This window comes from Alosa pseudoharengus, unplaced genomic scaffold, assembly GCF_046254945.1.
Source record: "Alosa pseudoharengus isolate Yale_2024_CS ecotype anadromous, Long Island Sound unplaced genomic scaffold, YU_APseudo_1.1 YU_APseudo_1.1_scf_16, whole genome shotgun sequence".
In the NCBI taxonomy this organism is placed as follows: domain Eukaryota; kingdom Metazoa; phylum Chordata; class Actinopteri; order Clupeiformes; family Clupeidae; genus Alosa; species Alosa pseudoharengus.
The window spans coordinates 5,344,549-5,365,122 of NW_027468630.1; the positions used below are offsets into that span (position 1 = coordinate 5,344,549).

The window sequence follows — 20,574 nt, forward strand, 5'->3', positions numbered from 1 at the left end:
TGTGTTGCTCCTGGCTAACCGAAAATGAGGTTTTATTTAACAGCAATTGATTGTTATCCACGTAACATGAGGAACAGAGGCATTGTTTTTTCAAGAAAGTGGCCTAACAGAGACGTGTCTTGGAGGTGCCTTTGGCAGGGAGAAGGCTTTGGCCATAGCCATGTGTCTCTGAACTGCCAAGCTCTGCTCAGCTCCACGCTGAGATGAAAGGATTTTCTCTCTCATGGTAATCCACAGACAGTCAAGCTCTTGTGATTATTACAGCCAGCCAGCCCCTACCCCTCACCCCTACTTTGCCCGCCACATCTTTCTGAATGCAGGGCCTTTCCAATTCACCCCAAAAAGGGTTTCAAAAGGGGATTATGCTGCATAGATAAATTAAAGGCAGGACAAGCTTGTCCGCTGGGAGTGATGTCTAACATTCTTCTCTGTGGAGGCTGCATACTGAACAATGTAGGCTGTTTTTTCCCCTAAGAGAGATATGTGACATACCTGCCATCCCTCTCATTTTCCTCCGGAGATTCCTGTTTTTTCATGCTCATCTTCCAAATCTCCTAGACACTAATTCGTTTTTATATCCACTCAAAGCTCTGAGATTGCAGTAAGCACATTTTTACGCTCAAATGTGTCCATTTGTATACAAATCAAATCATAAGTGAAGTCTCAAGTGTTCAGACTCAAGCCTAATGAAAATTATCACATGCCAAGCATTTAATGTTACAGTGAAAATGGTAAACGACAGCCATATCAAATAGTCTGCCAGATTGAAAGACAAGATTTACCTGTTGAACAATGCTGAACTGTATTTCAAAATGGTGTAGGCTGTGCACCATGGGAAATTAAGACTCTCCGTACCCCTCAAACACTGGGACTGATCCTGTCGTGCTTAGAGAATTCATTTCATTACAGTCTCAAATGCTGGTTCTGATGTGTGTACATTAGGTGACAGGGAAGACAGACAAATGTGAAGTGTACATAATTGAAATTGTTGTGAAGTAGAATGCTTTCTAAAGTTCAGACTGTCAGTGCATCACTTGAAGAAATAGAAATAGAAGTGTCAGTGAGCTAGTGTTAGTCACAAGCATGTGTTACACTGACTGAACATGGCTATATTGAGCACAGAGTAGGGCTAATGCATAAAGAAAAATAAAATGCTTTAGCATTTCCACACTCAATTAGGTATGGTGTGGATGTAACCAGCCTTTCGATCTTCCCATTTCTGCTCTGGAAATAAACATAACAAGTGGAGGTGGATTGGGTAGACTTGCATGTCGAACCTTTTACTGGTTATAGCAAAACTACTTTGGGTGATCAGTGAAAGGGACATTAACTCTACAGGAGTCTTTTTTTAAGCATTGCAAAAGACAAAAGCATAGCATTTACAGATGTAACTCTATACAAGTTTAACATCATGATCATAGTGACCAGAATTATCTTGATCATTGGTGTGGTAGTGTTAAAAATGTGCTAAAATTTTACACTGACCACCAGTGATGGACAGAACTCATTTGCATGTCCTTCATGCCCTCAACAAACTAAAAGTCAACTGAAGAACATTCATATAGCATAGTGTCTTGTTATAAAAGTGGTGTTGTGCCTTTAAGAACAGGTGCATGTTAGTAGAAGAGGGAGGGAGAGATAAAAAACAGATAAATAACTACAAACTGAAAAAAGGAAGTTGGTGACAAGTCTTTAGTTAGTAAGGCAAGACTTATGCATAGTTTAAACTGCTGGTCGTTGAATTAAGCTGCAACTCCTTTGATTGAAGCTGTTTCTTGCATCTACCTGTTGCTCACAACCTGCAGTTGAAGTGAAGGGGGTTGGACCCAAATTTCCTGTTTGATAACTTTGATTCTGGTCTGACCATCGATACATCAGGAATTTGCAGAGTGAATGAAAGACCCCAATGCACAAACTTACCCTCTCTCACATACCCAGATATGCACAAACTTACCCCTTTCACATACCCAGACATGCACAAACTTACCCCTTTCACATAACCAGATAAGCACACCCCCCCCCCCCCCCCTCACATACCCAGACATCTTCAATTAGTTTTTGACATTAGTGCTTACACTTTCCATTTACAAGAATTCAAATACTACTAGTCACTGGAAGCTCATGACAACTTAGCAGTGTGTACAGGAAAAAATCTGCAATTTTTTACCTAGCCTAGCCATAGCCTAGGTCTTTAGCTATCAAACAGCAAAAATGCAACAGGATAATTTTAAAGATTATAGTTTAAACAACATGATTTATTGAACTTACTGAGTCATAGCCTAGGTGGTATGTTGGGTAATGGGAGCTGGTTGCCCAATGTGATGCTAACAATGTGGCTTGAAGAACCTGTTTCAGGCCAAATGGCAAGACTTCAGACAAAGGGAAATTGGAAACGAAACATGAAATTAAATAGCATTATGTAGGCTAAAGGCCAATGACCACTGGCAACGACATTTGCATCTATGGATTTGACGGTCAAGAGAGAGAACCATTTTCTAAACGTTGGTGTAGACCCGCGTCAGACGCCACCAGTGGGTTTTGCTCCTTTAAAATTAATGGAGTTCTAAACTTTGGCGTCACTTTATTTATAAGACCATGTGTAACCTGCTATGGCAGTTCTTAATGCAGTACAGTAAGTTTCATCCTGGCATAGCGACATTGTTTACCAATATAAATAGTGATTCGAGACTTCCAATGCAGAGAGAACAGCTCATCCAACTGGTACCACAAATGATGACTGAAGCCTCTGTATTACGAGACGTGATGCCAACTCCGCATTCTTAATTAGTTTGCCTACTGAGATGTTCCTCCATTGAGTTCGTTTACATCTCCCTAATTAGCTTGCAGTGAACTGCAGAGTTAGGCCTACTGTCATACCAGCGTACAAACACAATGTAACTTGTGCCATAGGTTAGGTACATTCAACGGAGAACCATTCACGTGAGGATATTAGGCTGCACAGATTCCACGCTGATCCACAAATCTTGCTAGGTTTATGTTTTTTACAGTCATCTATGCAATAACAGCTTTTAGGTCCCTGTGGCACTCGCACAGCAAAAAATGTTGTCTATAATGCTATCAAATGCATTTCTCTCCTTCCTTTATATTTGCCATTGTTAACAGTTTAGTTGTGATTTCCGTATACAGACCAAATTGATGTGTTAGGTGTTCAGTTTTTTGTGTTTAGTTAAGTAGCCCTAGTCAAAGAATTCTTTTTCAACTGTCACACTATCCTGGGACTCATAACTTTGATTGAGCCTTTATAAAGTAGCCTTAATAAACTGTTGTTGTTTCTAATGGTCCCTGCCTTTGTATGGCAGCTGTTGTGTTTATCATTTGTTTGAAAAGTGACTGTGGAGACAGGAACTATCCTCACTAAAAAAACACTTCATGTTGTTTTTTTCTGGTCTATTCTAAATCCCACTCTATTTTGCCAGTGCAATTCATGTGATTGTTATTTACCTTTTCATACTGGATGAGCGACTAGCCTATGCGTTGTGCCCCTCATTTAGATTTTTCAACATGTTTGACTTTGCTCCACTGGGAAGTGGTTAATAGAAGACTCAAGTATGTATCTCATACTAAATAATGTTTGTGAGATTTGACAGGCTGATTTGCCCAGTCACACAAGAATGCAGTCAACTCCATGTTTGGGCTTAGGATCTTTGAGTCTGACACCCCTTTTGGGGTAATTGCTAATTCTGTCACGGCTCTAGTCCTCAAGCACAGGTTCTCTTTTTAAATGAGACACCTTGAAAGGTCAGATCTTCTTAAAATAAATGTAGTCAGGTGCAGAGAGTCCCTGAGAAACAGGACTTTGTCATAATTAAAGAATGAATAGCTTTGTCATTGTGTGTTAAATGTAATTTAAATAGACTTATCTACAGACTGAATCTACAATCTTCGCTAATTGTTCAAATGATAGCTTAATATCTCATTGCATCATTTTCAGAACCATTTTTAGTTAGCCTAGTTGTTTGTCAAATTTAGAACCCTTCATGTTGCTTTCTGTATGAAAGCTTTAGACAGTCTCAGAAACAGCTTGTGGCATTCGTTGTTTGCTAGCCTAATTGTAAATTGGTCATGTTTGTTTAATGTTGGCTGTGGTGTGAAAAGCTACATGCTTTAAACAAGGAGAGGACTAAATTACAGGACTAGTCTTGTTTTCCATCACAGCCGAATTAGGCTGTAAATGAGTCTTCCATGACACGACAGGATCTTTGTGCCATTTTGCTAATCGGTGTAATTTTGTTTTAGTGCACTATTTTATTCCTTTGTCACCCCTGTATTCTGTGGGCTCCAACATTGTTATGTTGTTGGTCTCTAGCCTAGCAGATCAAATCAGGAGTCCATCAATCTGAGTCACATGTATATATTGTACTTGATTCAGATTTATTTTCTGACTTAGAGACAGAAACGAGCTGCTAAAGCAGCAGTAATATTTTCAGCTGCAATGCATAGCATGTTGAACCCAGTGCACTTGTGCCTGATGAAGTGTCTGCTCTACATTAGATACGATGTTTCAGCAAGTAAGAACCTCATTTGTCCAATTATTAATTAATTATAACACATATTCTGAGAAAATCCTTCATACAACAGTTAACAAGTGACTGGAATAAAATAATAATATCATTGTCTCAGCACCCTGGTACAAAATCAGCCAATAACATACAATTGTCTAATGAATAACTAACAGACAGTTCACAAAGGTAATGTAATATGCAGTTGTTAGGTCAATACAGCTTTGATGTTCAAAATATGTCGAAATCAATGCTGTCAAAATTAATTACAGTGCTGTTTGTGAATTGGAACCATTGGTACTGAAAGCATGATTTCAATATGTAGCTTCACCACAAGACTACCTGAGAGATTCTTGAAAAAACGTTTTCTCTCTTCTGTCTACAAATGTTTTGTCTGTTGGAGGAAGCACCACCCACATAGAGGTTTGCTGCTGCTTGGAGGAAGTGGGCAAATTCAGAACCGCTATAAATAGTTTGGTGGTTTGGGTCTCCAGGGAAACCTTGCAGCCTGAACAGCAACTTGTTTTCCATGCCTCTACTGTACGTGGCTGGTTAAGTGTGCCGTTATGCTGTGGTAAGCAGCCGAACGCAAGTTTCTCTTTCGAAAATGCCTTAAACATGCCCAGTCATTTTTTTCCCCTCAACCCTCTAGTTGTAAACCTCAAGACAGCACTTGTGCCACTAATCTACTAAAGCGGAAAAAACAACTCTAACGATTTCTATGAAGTTATTTGTGAAAACTGAGAATGTTTTAATTGGGTTGTCTCACCAACTATATGGAGTTGATGCATTGCATTCATGGCAGTAACCTTCTGTGAGAATGAGCTATAGTTCTGGCTGGGCATGCAATGGTACGGTAAGTCTCCTGCATCTGTAAAAGTCTTAACATGCATAATAATCTGATTTTTCAAAAAGAAAGTATTGGCTACTAAGCTAGATGTACTAGTTAAGGGTTTAAGACCGGCATGAAGAATTGTCTCCAAACACCAAGAATATGTTTTTATCTTCTTTTTCTTCTTCTTGGGTGCTGCTAACTGTTGGCTCTGGCTGCACATTTATGTATAATGATCTGTTTTCGTGTTATCCCCCTTGGCGTGAGATAAGGTGCCTGGCTAAGCATAGAGGGGGGGCCGAGACAGGGGTAAAAATCCTTGGTGGTTCTGAGCTGATTATCTGGGCTTCCTCTCCCGGTCCAGGCTCTCCACTAGAGCACTCGTGGGTGACCTTGACAAGAATGTGGATTATTATTGTAATAGATACTGTTGTGGTGGTGAGGGCAGGAGGTGGAGTTGATGGAGGCAGGCGGAGGTAGAGGAGGTTGATCTGGTATTCCCCCTCCCCCCTCCTCCAACAGAAAGAGCTTTTGTTATGGCGTGTCAGAGGGAGAATGGTTTTCCCCCACTCTCTTTGTGGTGTACTGTGTCATGGCGTCAACCTTTTTTTTTCTCTCTCACCTGGATTTCCTCTGGTCTGTCATCACTGCATGAATGCCAACTTTAGCCTTAGAAGTCTGTAGAAGAGAGAATAGTTTAGCCTGGTGGATCATTGTAGCCAGATGAAATTGCCATCCATCTGTCAAAGACAAGCCTCAGCAGAACGGGTCAGGATTATTGTGTGCCAGACAACTGCACTTGATTTTGTCACTCCATGCCTCACTGGCAGTGGCATAGCCTGCAGGCTGAATTTAGGATTTCTGTTGACATGCTTGAGTGTGTGTGTGTGTGTGTGTGTGTGTGTGTGTGTGTGTGTGTGTGTGTGTGTGTGTGTGTGTGTGTGTGTGTGTGTGTGTGTGTGTGTGTGTGTGTGTGTGTGTGTGTGGTGTGTGTTTGATTGTAGTAAACATTCAAATGGTGTAACCTGGTAACCTTAGGATTGTTGGATTGTCTTTAATACCGACATAGTTCTGACTGAAGTGGCTGTTTCGGGTGAATTGAGAGCTATGCATTCTGATCTCATAAGGAAGCTGCCTACAATCTTCCATTCACTCAGCAAGTCAATCAAAGTATTTTTTTTTTTTTTAAAGTGATTTTAGTACTGGTTAGTTATTGGCCCGTGTCGGACAGATATTGACCTTTCTAGTGCTGTCAGAACCATTTGCTGCGTAGTTCTGTCACTTCTGCTTTCTGCTCTGTATGAGCTGTAGGTCTTGTGGCATTCAGTTTCCCGTTGTCTGTAAGTGAAATAAGGTTATGTTGTGCATAAAATTCAACTACTAAGCCTGTGAGGTTTTCAGTAGGAATTGATTTGGTTTGATTACGTTGTAGGGTTGTTTTGTGGAAGCATGCCTCATTCAGAGCCTTCTGTCGTGTTGTGGTGGACTGTTCTGTTCACAGGGATGACTTTCTAGTCCTCATCGGTAGGAAGTACCCGTAGGCATTAGCCCCAAAAAGCCAGCTGTGCTAGGCTAGTTGGTGGAGGGTGGGGGATCTAGTAGGATTGCGCTTTGACAAGGAAACAGGGCTAGCTGTGGGTCAGCCAAAGCCTGGAGATCAGTGTGATGTCCCAAAGCTGGGCTTGTTGTTGATGGAGGCATTCCCTTTAGTTCATCTTGTTTCCATTTACACAATAACTCATCAAGGACAGTGTGATTGCAAATAGGATCATTTTTTCAGATCAAGTCAGCTTGGGTAATGTTCACTAACAACATGCATATGTAGCATTGTGTTTATTTTTTCAATATATATTTTTTTATTTGATTATTAATCCCAAAATAGCTATGGTAACCAGATTTTTCTGAAATTAAAACGGGGACATCCTCAAAACAAAACAAAAACTACAAAAAGGGGGAACAGAACTGGTTTTCAGGAATGGTCATACTGACACTGTGGGGCGATTTCAGAGTTCAGAAAATTAGTTGAATTAGTTTAAGTAGATTTCAAGTCCAACAATGCAATCTAACATTTTGTCTTATCCATGAATTGATTTACAGAAACAGTGGTTGATGCACAGTCATTGAGCTGACTTTTTTCCTGAATGATAACTCACATATTCTGGGAAGATTCAATATGTGTTTATGCCGCATTATTTGTGCTTTTCCGAATAATGCATTCGGATTCAGATGCATCACTAATAAGATAAATAATCCATTAATGACCTCACAATAGAGACATTTGCATTGCTGCAGCAGTAAAAGTGACCGCAAGAATAGAATTTAGGAGTAGGACATGCACATGCACACATAAACAATGGCTCTCACATTTAGTTTTAAACTGCATTTGGCTCCATTTGTTGGGTCTAAGTGGAAGCAGAATTGAGAGCTGATGAATCATGTTTGCCCTGCAGCTTGAGTATAGTTGCACACAGCTTCATACTTACATGGAACATTAAGGCACTGCGTAACATGCTTAATCTCACACACAGCATTATTGAGTGGTATGGTATGCATGCAGGTATGTGTCTGGAATGTGTTTAAACATCCAACGTGTCCTAGCATCAATGGCTTGTCAATAGTATTTGTTGTCATTGACGTCTTAACAGCTCCTGCTTATTCTATAGCTGAGCTGTAATTGCCTAGCCTGGCTAGCGCCACCACTTCTCAATGAGACGTGGTCTGGGAACCAAACATTCATTTTCTCGTATTTGAAAAAAATGCCCAGATCCGTTTATTGGGTGCCACGGATGTCTATCAAATGCGTCTGTGCATAGCTCATCATCATCTTGCTTTCCCCCCTGTTCTGTGATTGGTTCCCTATCTGAGGCAAAAATTAGGGCGGTAGTTTCCAGGCTGCCTTAGCAGCGTGAATCAAATCGCGCGCAAGGCAGCATGGGAACACCCAGGCTAGTAATTGCCTGGAATTATATGATCTTGATGCCTTCTTCCTAGTACTCACATGATCATAAAACACTGGTCCTGGTGGTAGCTGTCCATGTTGCTAACTGATTTTAAAGTAGGGGAGAATTCGAGATCTTGTAGTCTCAACAGTCTCAGATGAATACTGTTTTGCATCATCAAAGAGACTTTATCAAAATTCTTAGAGACGAGTGAACAGTTTTTGATGTATTTTTGTTGCCCAGTGTGGTAGCCTAATCCTCATCATCCATCAAGAGTGCTGAATGATTTGGTCTCATCTGTTCATCAGTGTGCTATAAAAGGACATGTGAGGAGTTTCTCAAAATTAATTGAGAAAGGCTATCTTGCAGTAGAACAGCTCTGGCACATTCAGCTTTGTTTTTTCTGCAGTACGAGAGAGGCCAAATAAGGATAGGCTAACTATCTTTGAGCTAAATCTAGGTCATATTTAAGAAACTGGGCAATACTACAGAACAGTGTAGTGATATTTGGCCAGTGGATATGTTTGCTTGCTTTCATGTTTGATTTTAATGTGGTTGGTCCAATTTCCTTTTCGTGTTGAAATTCTAAACCCCACACTGGCTGAACCTGCGCTGTTCCTTAACTTTTTTGTATGGATTTGTTTGGATTCCTATTTTTAATAATCATAATGGATAAAGCCACTGTCACTCAGTGAATAGATTTGAGATGTTTTTTTCTAATCACTTCTTTTCAATCCTTTAATCAACTTCCAAATGGGAAGAACTGTCTGCCTTTTTGAGTTTATCATCAGTAAATTCGAGGTATTAATCACAGTAATCATTCAGTAATTTTGAACAACCAAACACCCTTGCCACCAGACTGGCCATTTCAGTGTTCAGATTTCAGAGATCAGAGTTTAGGCCACTCCCTGATATTTCTTCTATTACTGTGAGTTCGGCACAGTTATTGAAATCACTGCCAAGCACGGTTGTGTAATGAGGCCCACTGTCCATGGTACAGATTGGTTTCCTGCTACTTCACAGAGAAGCCTTGAGGACTTGCCATTTTTACAGGGCATTTTAATGGGTCCGCTCGTTCAGATTGTATTTGCCTGCTTGTCTCGCAGACAATTTCTCCAGTGTTAATGGTAAATGTGTACACTCAGGAATGAAGCTCACTAGAGACTCGTATCTCTCCCCCCCCCCCCCCCCCCCTCCATTTAGTTTGTCACACAATCTGAGGAAAACACATGTCGTACTTCAAACAATTAGTAACTGTCAGTCATTCTGGACCACACTTTGCCTTAAAGGGAAACCATAATAGTTTAGAGATTTCTGTTTAGCTTTAAAAAACGGCTTGCTGTTATGTTTCTAAAGAGTTCAAAAGGAGCAGATGTTTACAAAACAGAACACAATGTAGACCTAATCCAACTGTAATCCTAATTCAGATCAGGAGTACCATGTCCTAATCCCCAGTGCTAATAATCAAGGTAAAGTGTTGATTAGAACCTCTGAGTGTTGGTTAGAAGAACCACAGAGACCATCTGTGTGAAGAAAATGCACAAAGACCTGTGAAAAAGTGAAGTCAAATGTCATAAACACAGTGTTTTCTTTCTGTTTGTTTTATGTCTGCCCACAAGCCATTGATTTCCCCTCTTCTCTTTGCAGATGCAAGGCATGTTAAGTACCACTTTGGCCACTGTTGGGTTTTTTAAGGAATCTAAATGGGAAAGAGGTTGCGTGACACTGTGGAAAACCTCTAAAACATTGTGGTCTGGGCAATATTTAGCAGGCAGACTGCGCTCTTGAGAAAAAGGAAATCGGACAGGGAAAGGCTGCGGAATCCATTGCTGGTTTTAAGACGTGGGCTTGAGTTAACTCTGTCAGTTTGTTTGTTTCCCTCTGTGTGGATTTAAGTCTTGTGGAGCATGATGTTTGCAAGCGTTTTATTGTCTCTGGCAGCGCTTGTGTGGGGGGGGGGGGGGAGACTGATTCAGGGAGGTTGCCTCCAGGCTAAGCTAAAGTGAACATGGAAATATATTCACAGCACAGTTTCTTTTTCTTGCATACTCTGGTCGAAACCCGATATGGTACATGGTATGCTTTTGTAGGTATAATTTTAATCACATTTCATTTACTTGTGCAAGCATTAGAGACATGTTTTGGTAGCCATTGTTTGTGTTATTGAACCATGTGTTGGAAATGGATTTTATTATCACATTCACACTAATTTCCTCATGCTTAGTTGTCATTCACTCAATCACTCAGCGGCAGCAGAATTTGGGCATTTCTATCTATAAGCGCTTTCAGACATACGTGTAAGACCGGAGGTTCTGCGGATGTTAAACGGTGGAGCCGTATATCTGAACGACATAACTGGAAGTCCGAATTTAGCCGGTTGTTCTAGTATTAGTATTTCCTCCGGACATGTACTGTATCTGAACGAAGCGTAGAACATGCGGTTAAAATTCACACCTATTGAGAGGGCGTGTCGGTGACGTTTCTTTTGTGCGTCCATGTGGTTAGATCTGACTTAAATGCCAGTGTTATGATGGAGTGGCATAGTGCTGTCCAGAAAATCTCCGACCTGGAAAGATGCAGACATCACGGAGCTACTGTCCATGAGGGCATACAACATTTTGATAGAACACATGAAGGGAACGGCAAGAGACGTTGTAGCCTACAACTGCATGGCAAGGCCAAACTAATTCAAAAGACTGAATCATCATAAGCAGAAGGCGCTGAAAAGGCAGTAGCCTACAGCGACGCTGTTGACGACGATAACAGGAGTATTTAATAAATTGTTAGCCAACACGGTCGGTTTTCTGTTCATTGATAGCCTTCTCATGACCTCACGGCTGAGTTCGCTGATATTTGTTGAGCATAAATATGCCTAGAGAAAATGAAAACGAAGAAAACCCAACTTTGTTCCATGCTCCTTACGTAAATGCAATAAACACATGGGGAGCGGATGCTTTTGGAAAAAATAAACCATGAAAAAACGAACCACTTCACTGTTATGTTAGTATTTTGTTTGTTGCTTAAAAACGTTGTATATGATGGCCTTGAAGTCTTGAGTTGAGTCTTGAGCCTACTGAATTGGCTGGTACCATAAAGTTTGTGCATGCTCTCTCTCTCCAACGCAAACCAGATTTGGGGTTCCATAGCCAAGTAATTCTGCTACATAACGTTGAAAACAGATAAATGTGTTTATTCAAAGCACACACAAATACTGTAGGTCAATTTCAAGTGCGCACTTACATGACTACTTCAAGTATTAGCTTACGCACAATAAATGTTTCTTCTTTAGCCTACATAATGCATACACTTTGTAAACAATCATCAGCTGTGACAGGCAGCGGCCGCATATATTCTGCGTCATATCTCGCATCTTGTGAACTCTACAAGCCCCCACCCCTCACTCGACAACCACAAGGTGATTCTGTAATGTGCGTGTATGTCGTTCACACATAGGTCCGTATAAGGTCCGCAGGTTAGCATCATATCTGAATAGTGCTGGGCGGTATGACCAAAAATGTATATCACGGTATTTTTCTAAATTCTTACGGTTTCACGGTATTGACGGTATTTTTTTTCCATGCATAATCAGATGTTCACAGCATTTTCTACAGGTTGAGAGAGGAATTGCTGCAGTACATTGCCTAAGGATGGTCTATTTTACTGTCATGATGTAGAATAACTCCACACTAGTGGTAAAGTGGTAATGCAGTTTTGCATGGCCCCAGAAAATTATGCTGTTTACAAAGAGCCACTCATGATTCTAATGAAAAATCTAATCAGAATGCAAAGACAATTGCAGTCAAAATACAGAGTTTTTACTGTGCAAATTTCACAAACAACTTGTATAAAATCAATACAAAAAGTAGTGCAACTTGCAATAATTATACTTTTTTGAAAATTATACAATTTAAAATAAAACCTCTCTGCTAATATGCTTACTCTGTCAAATAGGCCTATCAGAAACATGCCTTATTGTTATTGTGTGGTTTACAGTGGTCGGCTAACGTTAACTTGATGTGGATGTCTTGTTAGCCTGCCATGAGCTTCGGTTCGGTTCGCTAGGCAAAACATTAACAAAAAAGTTCTTTTTTGTGCACTGATGACAGTCAGGATCATTTCTAACTAGCCAGCTAGTATTGCTCAGTGCCTGTCTATAACACATGCTTTACTTGCTACCTGGATAATTTCAGCGAATATTCTTACGGTGAGATGAATGATAATCTCATTAAACTTCACTGTGTTCGGTGGGTTGCTAACTAACGACATCACCTACTAGCCAGCTAGTTACAGCTGTTGAACAATCTCAATAGAATTTTCGTAAAGGAAAATCCCTTTCAATGCAGTATCCCTTAACGTTTTTCCTTAACTAAAGAAACTATTTAAGGTATTCTGTGCAACACCCTTAAATAAACCCCTTATCTAAGGAGAAATTAAGCCTTAAGGGTCATACTTCAGGGGAAAAACTTCAGGTGTTTAGTGTTTACCCTCACAGTGGCACCATGCGTGCGTGTGAAAAAAGTCCCGTCTGAAACACTGTCGCGTGCCGCAGTGTTCCAAACGTGTAATCAAATACACCGGTATGGCGGTATATTAAAAATTCATATCATAACGAAAATATACACCGGTATACGGTGTGAACCGGTATACTGCCCAGCACTATATCTGAATCATCCGAAGTGTAGGACCTCCGTTTGACAAACCTCCGCATATACTCCGGAGGTTATATCTGAAAGCGCTTTATGAAATTGTCTATCTGCATGGATAGTCTAATGTAGGGTGCACTTAACACACAGTGTTGTGTAGGCTAAAAGTCTTTAGGTGACTCCTGTCTTTGTGAATGTCATTATCTGTTGGCTAACTTACCTCAACGCAAAAAAAGCATGACACGTCCGTGTATAATCCACTAAACCATCAGTATTCTTAACTGTATGTTCCAAACTTTCAGGAACACTCATTTGTGATGGTAGCGGTGACAGAGAAGTTGAGAGCCCTAGTGGTTAGCACCACAGGAGTTAAAAGAAGTACATTTTAGAAAGAAGACAGCCAAATTGCACTTAGTAATTAATTCAGTGTCTCCTGCATTCCATTCTCCGAATCCACTCTCTTCAGATTTGCCAGTATAACTTTATGCTAATGAAATGCAGTGTTTCCCATGCATTGACTTATTTGTGGCGGCCCACCACAATATCAACATTGACCACCACACAATGATTTTCCAGGTTGACCTAATTTGTGCTTAAATCTGGTTAGCATCATAACCACACTGTGCTAATTGTTAAAAACTGTTGTATTCAAGTTAATTCTGTAAACCAACCACCACAAATGAAATTCAATTCTGTGGGAAACACTGAAATGCCATCCACAAAATGTGTTTTTAATAAATTAATTTGATTACTTTTGGCATCCGTTCAACCAGGAAGTTTACAAATTGGCAAACAAAAACATTACCCCTCGACACATAAACCCAAAAATGTGAACTGTTCACCACACTATGTAGCCAACAGAATGCACTGTATGCCGATATCCTTTGTAAACGGTCTCCCCAATTACAGATCTTTGGCAGTCATCGGGCAATTCCACGCAAAACTGTCACATCCATAACGGCAACACAATGCCATGGTATATTTTTGTATTGGCGACTGAATTATGGCAGGTACTGTGCCACTTTGGCGTGTGGAAAACGGCTGCTTATGAACTGCGAGAATAGGCTTCTTCAGTCTGTCTTGCCATATCAACTTGGCTTCGCATCGGTGTTCTGTTCGCCCAATAGAACTAGCTCAAAACCTGTTGCTATTGTCATTATATTTTTGCATCGGTCATTATAGCAAAGATCCTTGATTACTGACCAAGGTAGAGCAACGTAATTCGTTCGCTCCACTTCAACACTGTCTGATTATAGGCTACAAAATTATTGGACCTCCCAACATTGGGAAAGCCCATTCTTTTGAATGGAACTTGCAGCAAAACTTCCAACTTTGCAGCTTTCTAAAAAGCTGTGTAATAGGCTAGTGATGGGCTACTTTCAAAAATAGTTATGAAAAGCATTGTTTAGTTTTGGCCGGTAAAAGGTAAAAAATATGTCTACAGTAAAAAAAAAAATCTACCAGCCACTTTGGCCAATAGGCCAAAAACTGTTAGTCTGTGTACTGTGGCACGTTGGGCTGAACAAACACAGAAGGCCTATCTATAGATACCAGTGTTTTGCACTTTGTATCTTTGTAAAATTAGTAAATCCCTACAAACTGTCAGGTCATGCTTCGTTTGCTCTAGCCTATTGCTTTGCTATTGGCAACCATGGGTTATGGCACATAGACTTTTTAAGCCTCGTTTACACATGAAGCCTGCATAAGTCCCAGTAAAAAAAAAAACAGGTTAGATAGCTTTTTATGCGTTCACACACACTCCCCAGTAATGATAAAGTAGCGGGTGTCCTCTATTCACACACAAAGGCATTCAATGGTTTCGCGTCTCTGCAGTCTTGTGGAAGTGAACATGCAAGGTCAGGCGTATTATCTTAGCTATGAACTATCCTAGCTGTTACTGACCCTACTGTGAGGTTTAGTCTTTGCTATCTATCTGTAATCTTTGGGAGCTATCTCTTAACCAGTGGCAGTTGCTAGTCTGCTTATGAACTGGCCAAGCAGCAGAGCTGCACGAGCACTCAACCCATTCCCTTTTGCTGTGATTTTAAATGCTGTGCTCTAAGCTCTACATTTAAAGATGCATTCAACAGTATGTTTAAAACTAGGTGACGTTAACACAGTTGGCATAACAAAGTTCTGCAGCATACTAATTGTAATGTTAGGTAAACAACAGCAAACAATAACAAAGTTCTGCAGCATACTAATTGTAATATTAGGTAAACAACAGCCAACAATGCAGTATAGACTGAAGCCTGAAGTGTAATGTCTCAAAATCAGCTCACCGTTTGGGGCTTGTGTTTTTTTATGTATTTTTTTTAGCCTTGTTAATGGTTGCTCCCAAAGGTTATGCTATATGCTATTCAGTTTGAAATGCTATTCCGGTCTAAGTCAAAACTGCACCGATTCTCATTTTGGTCCCAAACTAAAATTTGTATACTCATTATCATCCATGGACCCTAGGTTGTTAATAGACCGGAGTGAAGGCAAGGGGATGAATCCTCCCTCCCCCTTGGCCTTTTCAAACCTGCTAATCAATTGGTTTGTGTTAACACTACAATCGTGCAATAAAAAAAAGAAACCAGTGTATCATACGAGGTTGGAGGTGAAGTGATTATCGATTCAGCTTTAGCGGGTTGACCTCATTCACACATTGGACTCTATGGTTAAATTTCCTTTTGTACAGGTTGCTGTAGTTTCTAGCAACCTGGGTTTCACCTCATGTCTGAATGGGTTTTTGAGCTAGCCTACATTTAAATGATGATTAGAGTAGTTAAATACTGTATATTGTTTGAGTCTTTCTACCGGTAGAAGTAATTTACCTTGAAAAGACAAAATCTAAGTAGGTAAACCGGTCAGATTACCCTGCGTTGTTGAGACAGACGAGAAAATAATCCTGAAGCATGTTTTAGTATGGGACAGAATAAAACACATTCACCCACTTAGGCAAAATACTAGAATGGTGTTATGGGCTACAGTTGTGTTCATTTATTGTTCAGATTGAAGAAACAGGAAAGACTACCTTTTAGTAGCAGTTTGTGTGACACTGCATGGCCTTATTCATTGGCTTCAGAGATTAGTTAGGATGTTATTGCTTCTAATCTGGTGTTGATATACTTTTTTTTTTATGAAGCTTTAGGTCAATTCGGCGGTGCCTTCATGGCGTTCCCAAAAACCGTGAGCAAAGAGGTTGCAAATTGTTAGTCCCACAAAGTGCTCTTGCATTGGGTTGTGACCTGCAGACACATGTGGAGCTAACATACTTCCACTGAGGCAGGAAAAAGAAGTGAGGCATAGTGAAACAGAATCTGGTTATTGTCCCCGCTGTTTCAGCACAGAATGCCGCCGCATAATGTAGCTCGCAGGTTTTCCTCGGTTTGATCTTCATTCTCGTAGGATCGAATTTTATGTGGGCTTGTGTTGCCCTGCTTGGAGAGCTCTGGGGAAGAAATGCACGAGGCAAGTTGGTGCCATATGTGAAATCCATTTCATTTAGTGCTTCCTGGTTGATCCCCACCCCCACAACACACACACACTCCAGCTCACCCCACCCCACCCCACATCCCCCCGCCATCTCATCTGGCTCATTAGCCTCACAATATGTCACGGTGCAGAATGAGTCATAGCTCCGGCAGAGGGATTCAGCATAGAGAAGAAGGGCTGTTTAATGCAGCCTTCCATTTCACAGCCAGTGAGAATATGGATGCTCTTGGGCTTCTTTTATGTTGCTACACTGTGCCCCCCACTGAGCTTTGTCGATATTCTTTGCAGGCAGTTAGCGCTAAGATTTAGTGGACAAACTAAGCCCTTTTAAAAAAAGCTATAAGGCTTTTCATTTGAGTGGGACTTGCATTCAGGCTAGTTTGGGGACAGATTCTGTGAGCACAGAAGCAGAGCACAATATAAGAAGGTGTACAAATCACTGTTCTGTTTTTCAGCATGGAGCAGATTTGACATGCAGCCAAAGGTTGGCATTCTGCAGAGATTCAGTTGATTATCCAGCACTAAGCTTGTGTTTTGACCAGACAGGATTCCCAAGAGGATTTTGTCAGTGTGCAGTGCAAGCTTGCAGCCATTTCTAGATGTAGTCGTATGAAATCAGAGTGTTCAGGACATGCCCTGAAAAGAGACAAGTCTAACACTTTGTTGTCAGACGATTCACTCTGCAGCTCATGGATGTCTGAAAATATAGCCTACTATGATGGAAGATCTTCACTGTCTTTGCCTTTTATCTTCCCCAGAGGTCTTCCCTTTGGTGTTTTTCTTTTACCAAAGCAAACTGGCTAATGTTTATATTCATTTGAATGATAAACTGCCAATAGTACAATTCTATTTAGTCTCTAAGTTAACTGTGTTGTGGCGGTTATACATGCATTGATTCAAAGGAGTAAAATATGAATCATTTATTGTTTTGAAAGGGAAGCAAATGTAGAATTTAAGTTGAAAAATTGAGCTGTTAAATTTCAAATGTGAAGCCAGCTGCACAAATGAATCTTAAACGCTGGGTTACTAGCCAGCTTTTTTTTTTACAGCTATCGTTTGTTGATCCAACCAAAAAAGTGTGTACGGTTGTTTACACAGACAGACATCTCCACAGTCCTTCCCCTAAATACTCTTATCTCTCACTTGATTTGCATTGCTGATTATATCTGCATGCCACATTGTCATGAGAGATATAAATACTTCAAGGGTTTCATGGGGTAATACACTTGTAATTCATGAGTCATCCACACACTCTGTGATTAAATTGTCAGGCTCTTTCACCACAAGTAATTATTCATGCAGTCCAACTGCTGATAGCATAATAAAGCTGTTATTGAAATCAAATGCCTGAGGGACTTTAACCTTTAAAGATCTTTATTTTAATTGGGCAAATAAACACGTGTCTCAAACTTTCCAAAAAGGCTTGAAATATCAGATGTTCTTTCTTCCCATTATACATTATGTTGTCCCACACATATACACAGACAGACACACACACACACACACACACACACACACACACACACGCTCATTCCTCTGCTGGGGTTGTCCCTTATCAGCTTACTTCACTGAGCGTGCAGCACTTTTCTGCCTAGTTTAATTAGCTCTTTCATTTTGTGCCTCTCCAGCTTATGAATTCATGCATTTTAAGTTGGCTGCAACAAATAATGAGTGCCGAGCTTGTTGTCTACATGCTATGTAGTTTAAATAAGAGAGAGGGGGAGAGAAGCTGTGTGTGTGTGTGTGTGTGTGTGTGTGTGTGTGTGTGTGTGTGTGTGTGTGTGTGTGTGTGTGTGTGTGTGTGTGTGTGTGTGTGTGTGTGTGTGTGTGTGTGTGTGTGTGTGTGTGTGTGTGTGTGTGTGTGTGTGTGTGTGTGTGTGTGTGTGTGTGTGTGTGTGTGTGTGTGTGTGTGTGTGTGTGTGTGTGTTAAGTATCTTTCTACACACACACAGTGCAGGTGGATTCAATTACAGAGGCCGCGCAGTCTGTTCCAGCACTCTCCTTCACCACAGCCAACCCCTTAATTGAGTGAATTAGTGAGTGATCACACCATGACATGATGTGGTGTCAGAGATCGTACTGTGTGGCGAGTAAGGAGCGCCACACACCTCTTCTCCCCTTAGCCCCAGACCTCAAAGGCATTCCTCCCCGCTCTTTTCATCAGATCCGACAGGGCCAGGGAGGAAAAAGGGCTCTGACCTCACTCAACAGAGGCTTCAACGGCAATCCTCTGTTCTCCCCCTGACCGAGGGCTGCCTTCCCAGAGTAGTGGCACTGCCCAGTTGTCACTCAAGCGGTTCTGTGCTGCTCTCGCTTTCCTCTCTTGCCCGGCTGTTTCTCCCCCTCAAGCGCTATCTCCAGGATCTCTGTTTATGTGCAGTATTTTGTGTGAAGGTGACCTGTATTTACCCTCTCTCTCTCCCCCTCTCTCTCTCTCTCTCTCTCTCCCCCCCTCTCTCTCTCTCTCTCTCCCCCCCTCTCTCTCTCTCTCTCTCTCTCTCTCTCTCTCTCTCTCTCTCTCTCTCTCTCTCTCTCTCTCTCTCTCTCTCTCTCACATTCACAGATGGAGTCTCCTGTCTCCACACCAGCCCCGCCCCCACTCCACCTCTTGGCACCGGTGGGGACGGCCACTGACATCGCCTCGCCCTGCGAGCAGATCATGGTGCGCACGCGCTCCGTGGCGGTCAACACGGCCGAGGTGGCGCTGGCCACCGAGCCCGAGTGCCTGGGCCCCTGCGAGCCGGGCACCAGTGTCAACCTGGAGGGCATCGTCTGGCAGGAGACCGAGGATGGTGAGTTGCTGTTTCGATGTGTTATATGCCGTTGTTTATGCCCGGTTTACCCGTTTGGTTGTTACTTTTATTGATGATGATTAGCTCTATTATGGTTATATCCTGTGGCCTTTCAGTTGCCTCCAACCCCATTTTTCCATTGGTGGTTCACATTCTCAGTGGGCTATTAAAGGCACTTGTCAGAAAGATTATGGAGGAAACCAGAAACAAGAACCAAGCTTTATTCACCATAACGGCACAACACAACGCTTTGGCCTTTTAGTCCCAGCCAAAACCGTTTTTTTTTTTTTTTCTTGTGATGTTTGACTTAGTAATTCTGAATGGGTTATTTTAGTAATGCCACTGGTAGACTGCCCAGTTGAAAAAGGCAATATAAAAATGCCTAAAGATAATTACAAGAAACAATCAGCTATGATTAAGCTCTACCAAGTGACTGTGCCAAGAAACACAACAGTCTGTTCTCACTTGTTGGCAGCCAGGAAAGTCCAGCAGCTTATCTGCGGTGTCCTGGTTTGTCTTTAAAAAGGCAGCGGATAAAGAAGGGGAGGGGGGAGGGGGGAGGGGGGGGCAGCTTCATCAGCATTCCAAACACTCTGCCTGTCTGAATGTTCTCCTCTCCCTCTCCTGCTGTGGGCACAGCATGTCTGACTCACCCAGTCCTCGTCAGTGATGCCGTGTGTGTGTGTGTGTGTGTGTGTGTGTGTGTGTGTGTGTGTGTGTGTGTGTGTGTGTGTGTGTGTGTGTGTGTGTGTGTGTGTGTGTGTGTGTGTGTGTGTGTGTGTGTGTGTGTGTGTGTGTGTGTGTGTGTGTGTGTGTGTGTGTGTGTGTGTGTGTGTGTGTGTGTGTGTGTGTGTGTGTGTGTGTGTGTGTGTGTAGCCAGCTGCACTTACTCTGTTTCTGTACTGGGAAGAGCCACCACTGTTGAGAGCGATAGAGAGAACAAGGCTCTCTGTGTGCAGGGGTCTATGGCCCTCCAGCTACTAGTGCAAGACCTGGTTCATTCTCACAAAATGGAAGAGAGAGTGGAGGAGCAGGCCTGTGTCAGCTTACCTCTCGGTTTCACTCTGATATTTAATCTATCCTGCACAATTTCCTTCTGCTTTTTTTTTCAGCTAGCGTAGCCCTACCAAGGTTTTTTATCGTCTGTGGGTTTCAAAGAAAAACAAGTTCTTTCACCTCAGCTGTGAATTGTAATGGAGGGTTGTGCGTTGTATGAAAGTGATATGGTATTATGTAGGTCAGGGTTAGACTAATGTAGAACTTAATTGCTGTTAGGGAGGTGTTTTGTGTAGCACTGTTTTGTAATGCTATTCAGTGATGCACTCCAATATAAATAAACAGATAGCTCTGTATTCTATGGAGGTTATG

General features: G+C 41.6%; 1 protein-coding gene across 2 annotated transcripts in view; it reads left to right on the top strand.

Annotated features, from left to right (window-relative positions):
* Positions 1–20,574, top strand: part of znf609b (zinc finger protein 609b) — a 78,551-nt gene that overhangs the window by 42,385 nt on the left and 15,592 nt on the right. For both annotated transcript variants that reach the window (XM_076286817.1, XM_076286818.1), the window contains exon 3: positions 18,978–19,206. In XM_076286817.1, the coding sequence (XP_076142932.1) occupies positions 18,978–19,206 (229 nt within the window). The remainder of the gene's footprint in view (positions 1–18,977; positions 19,207–20,574) is intronic.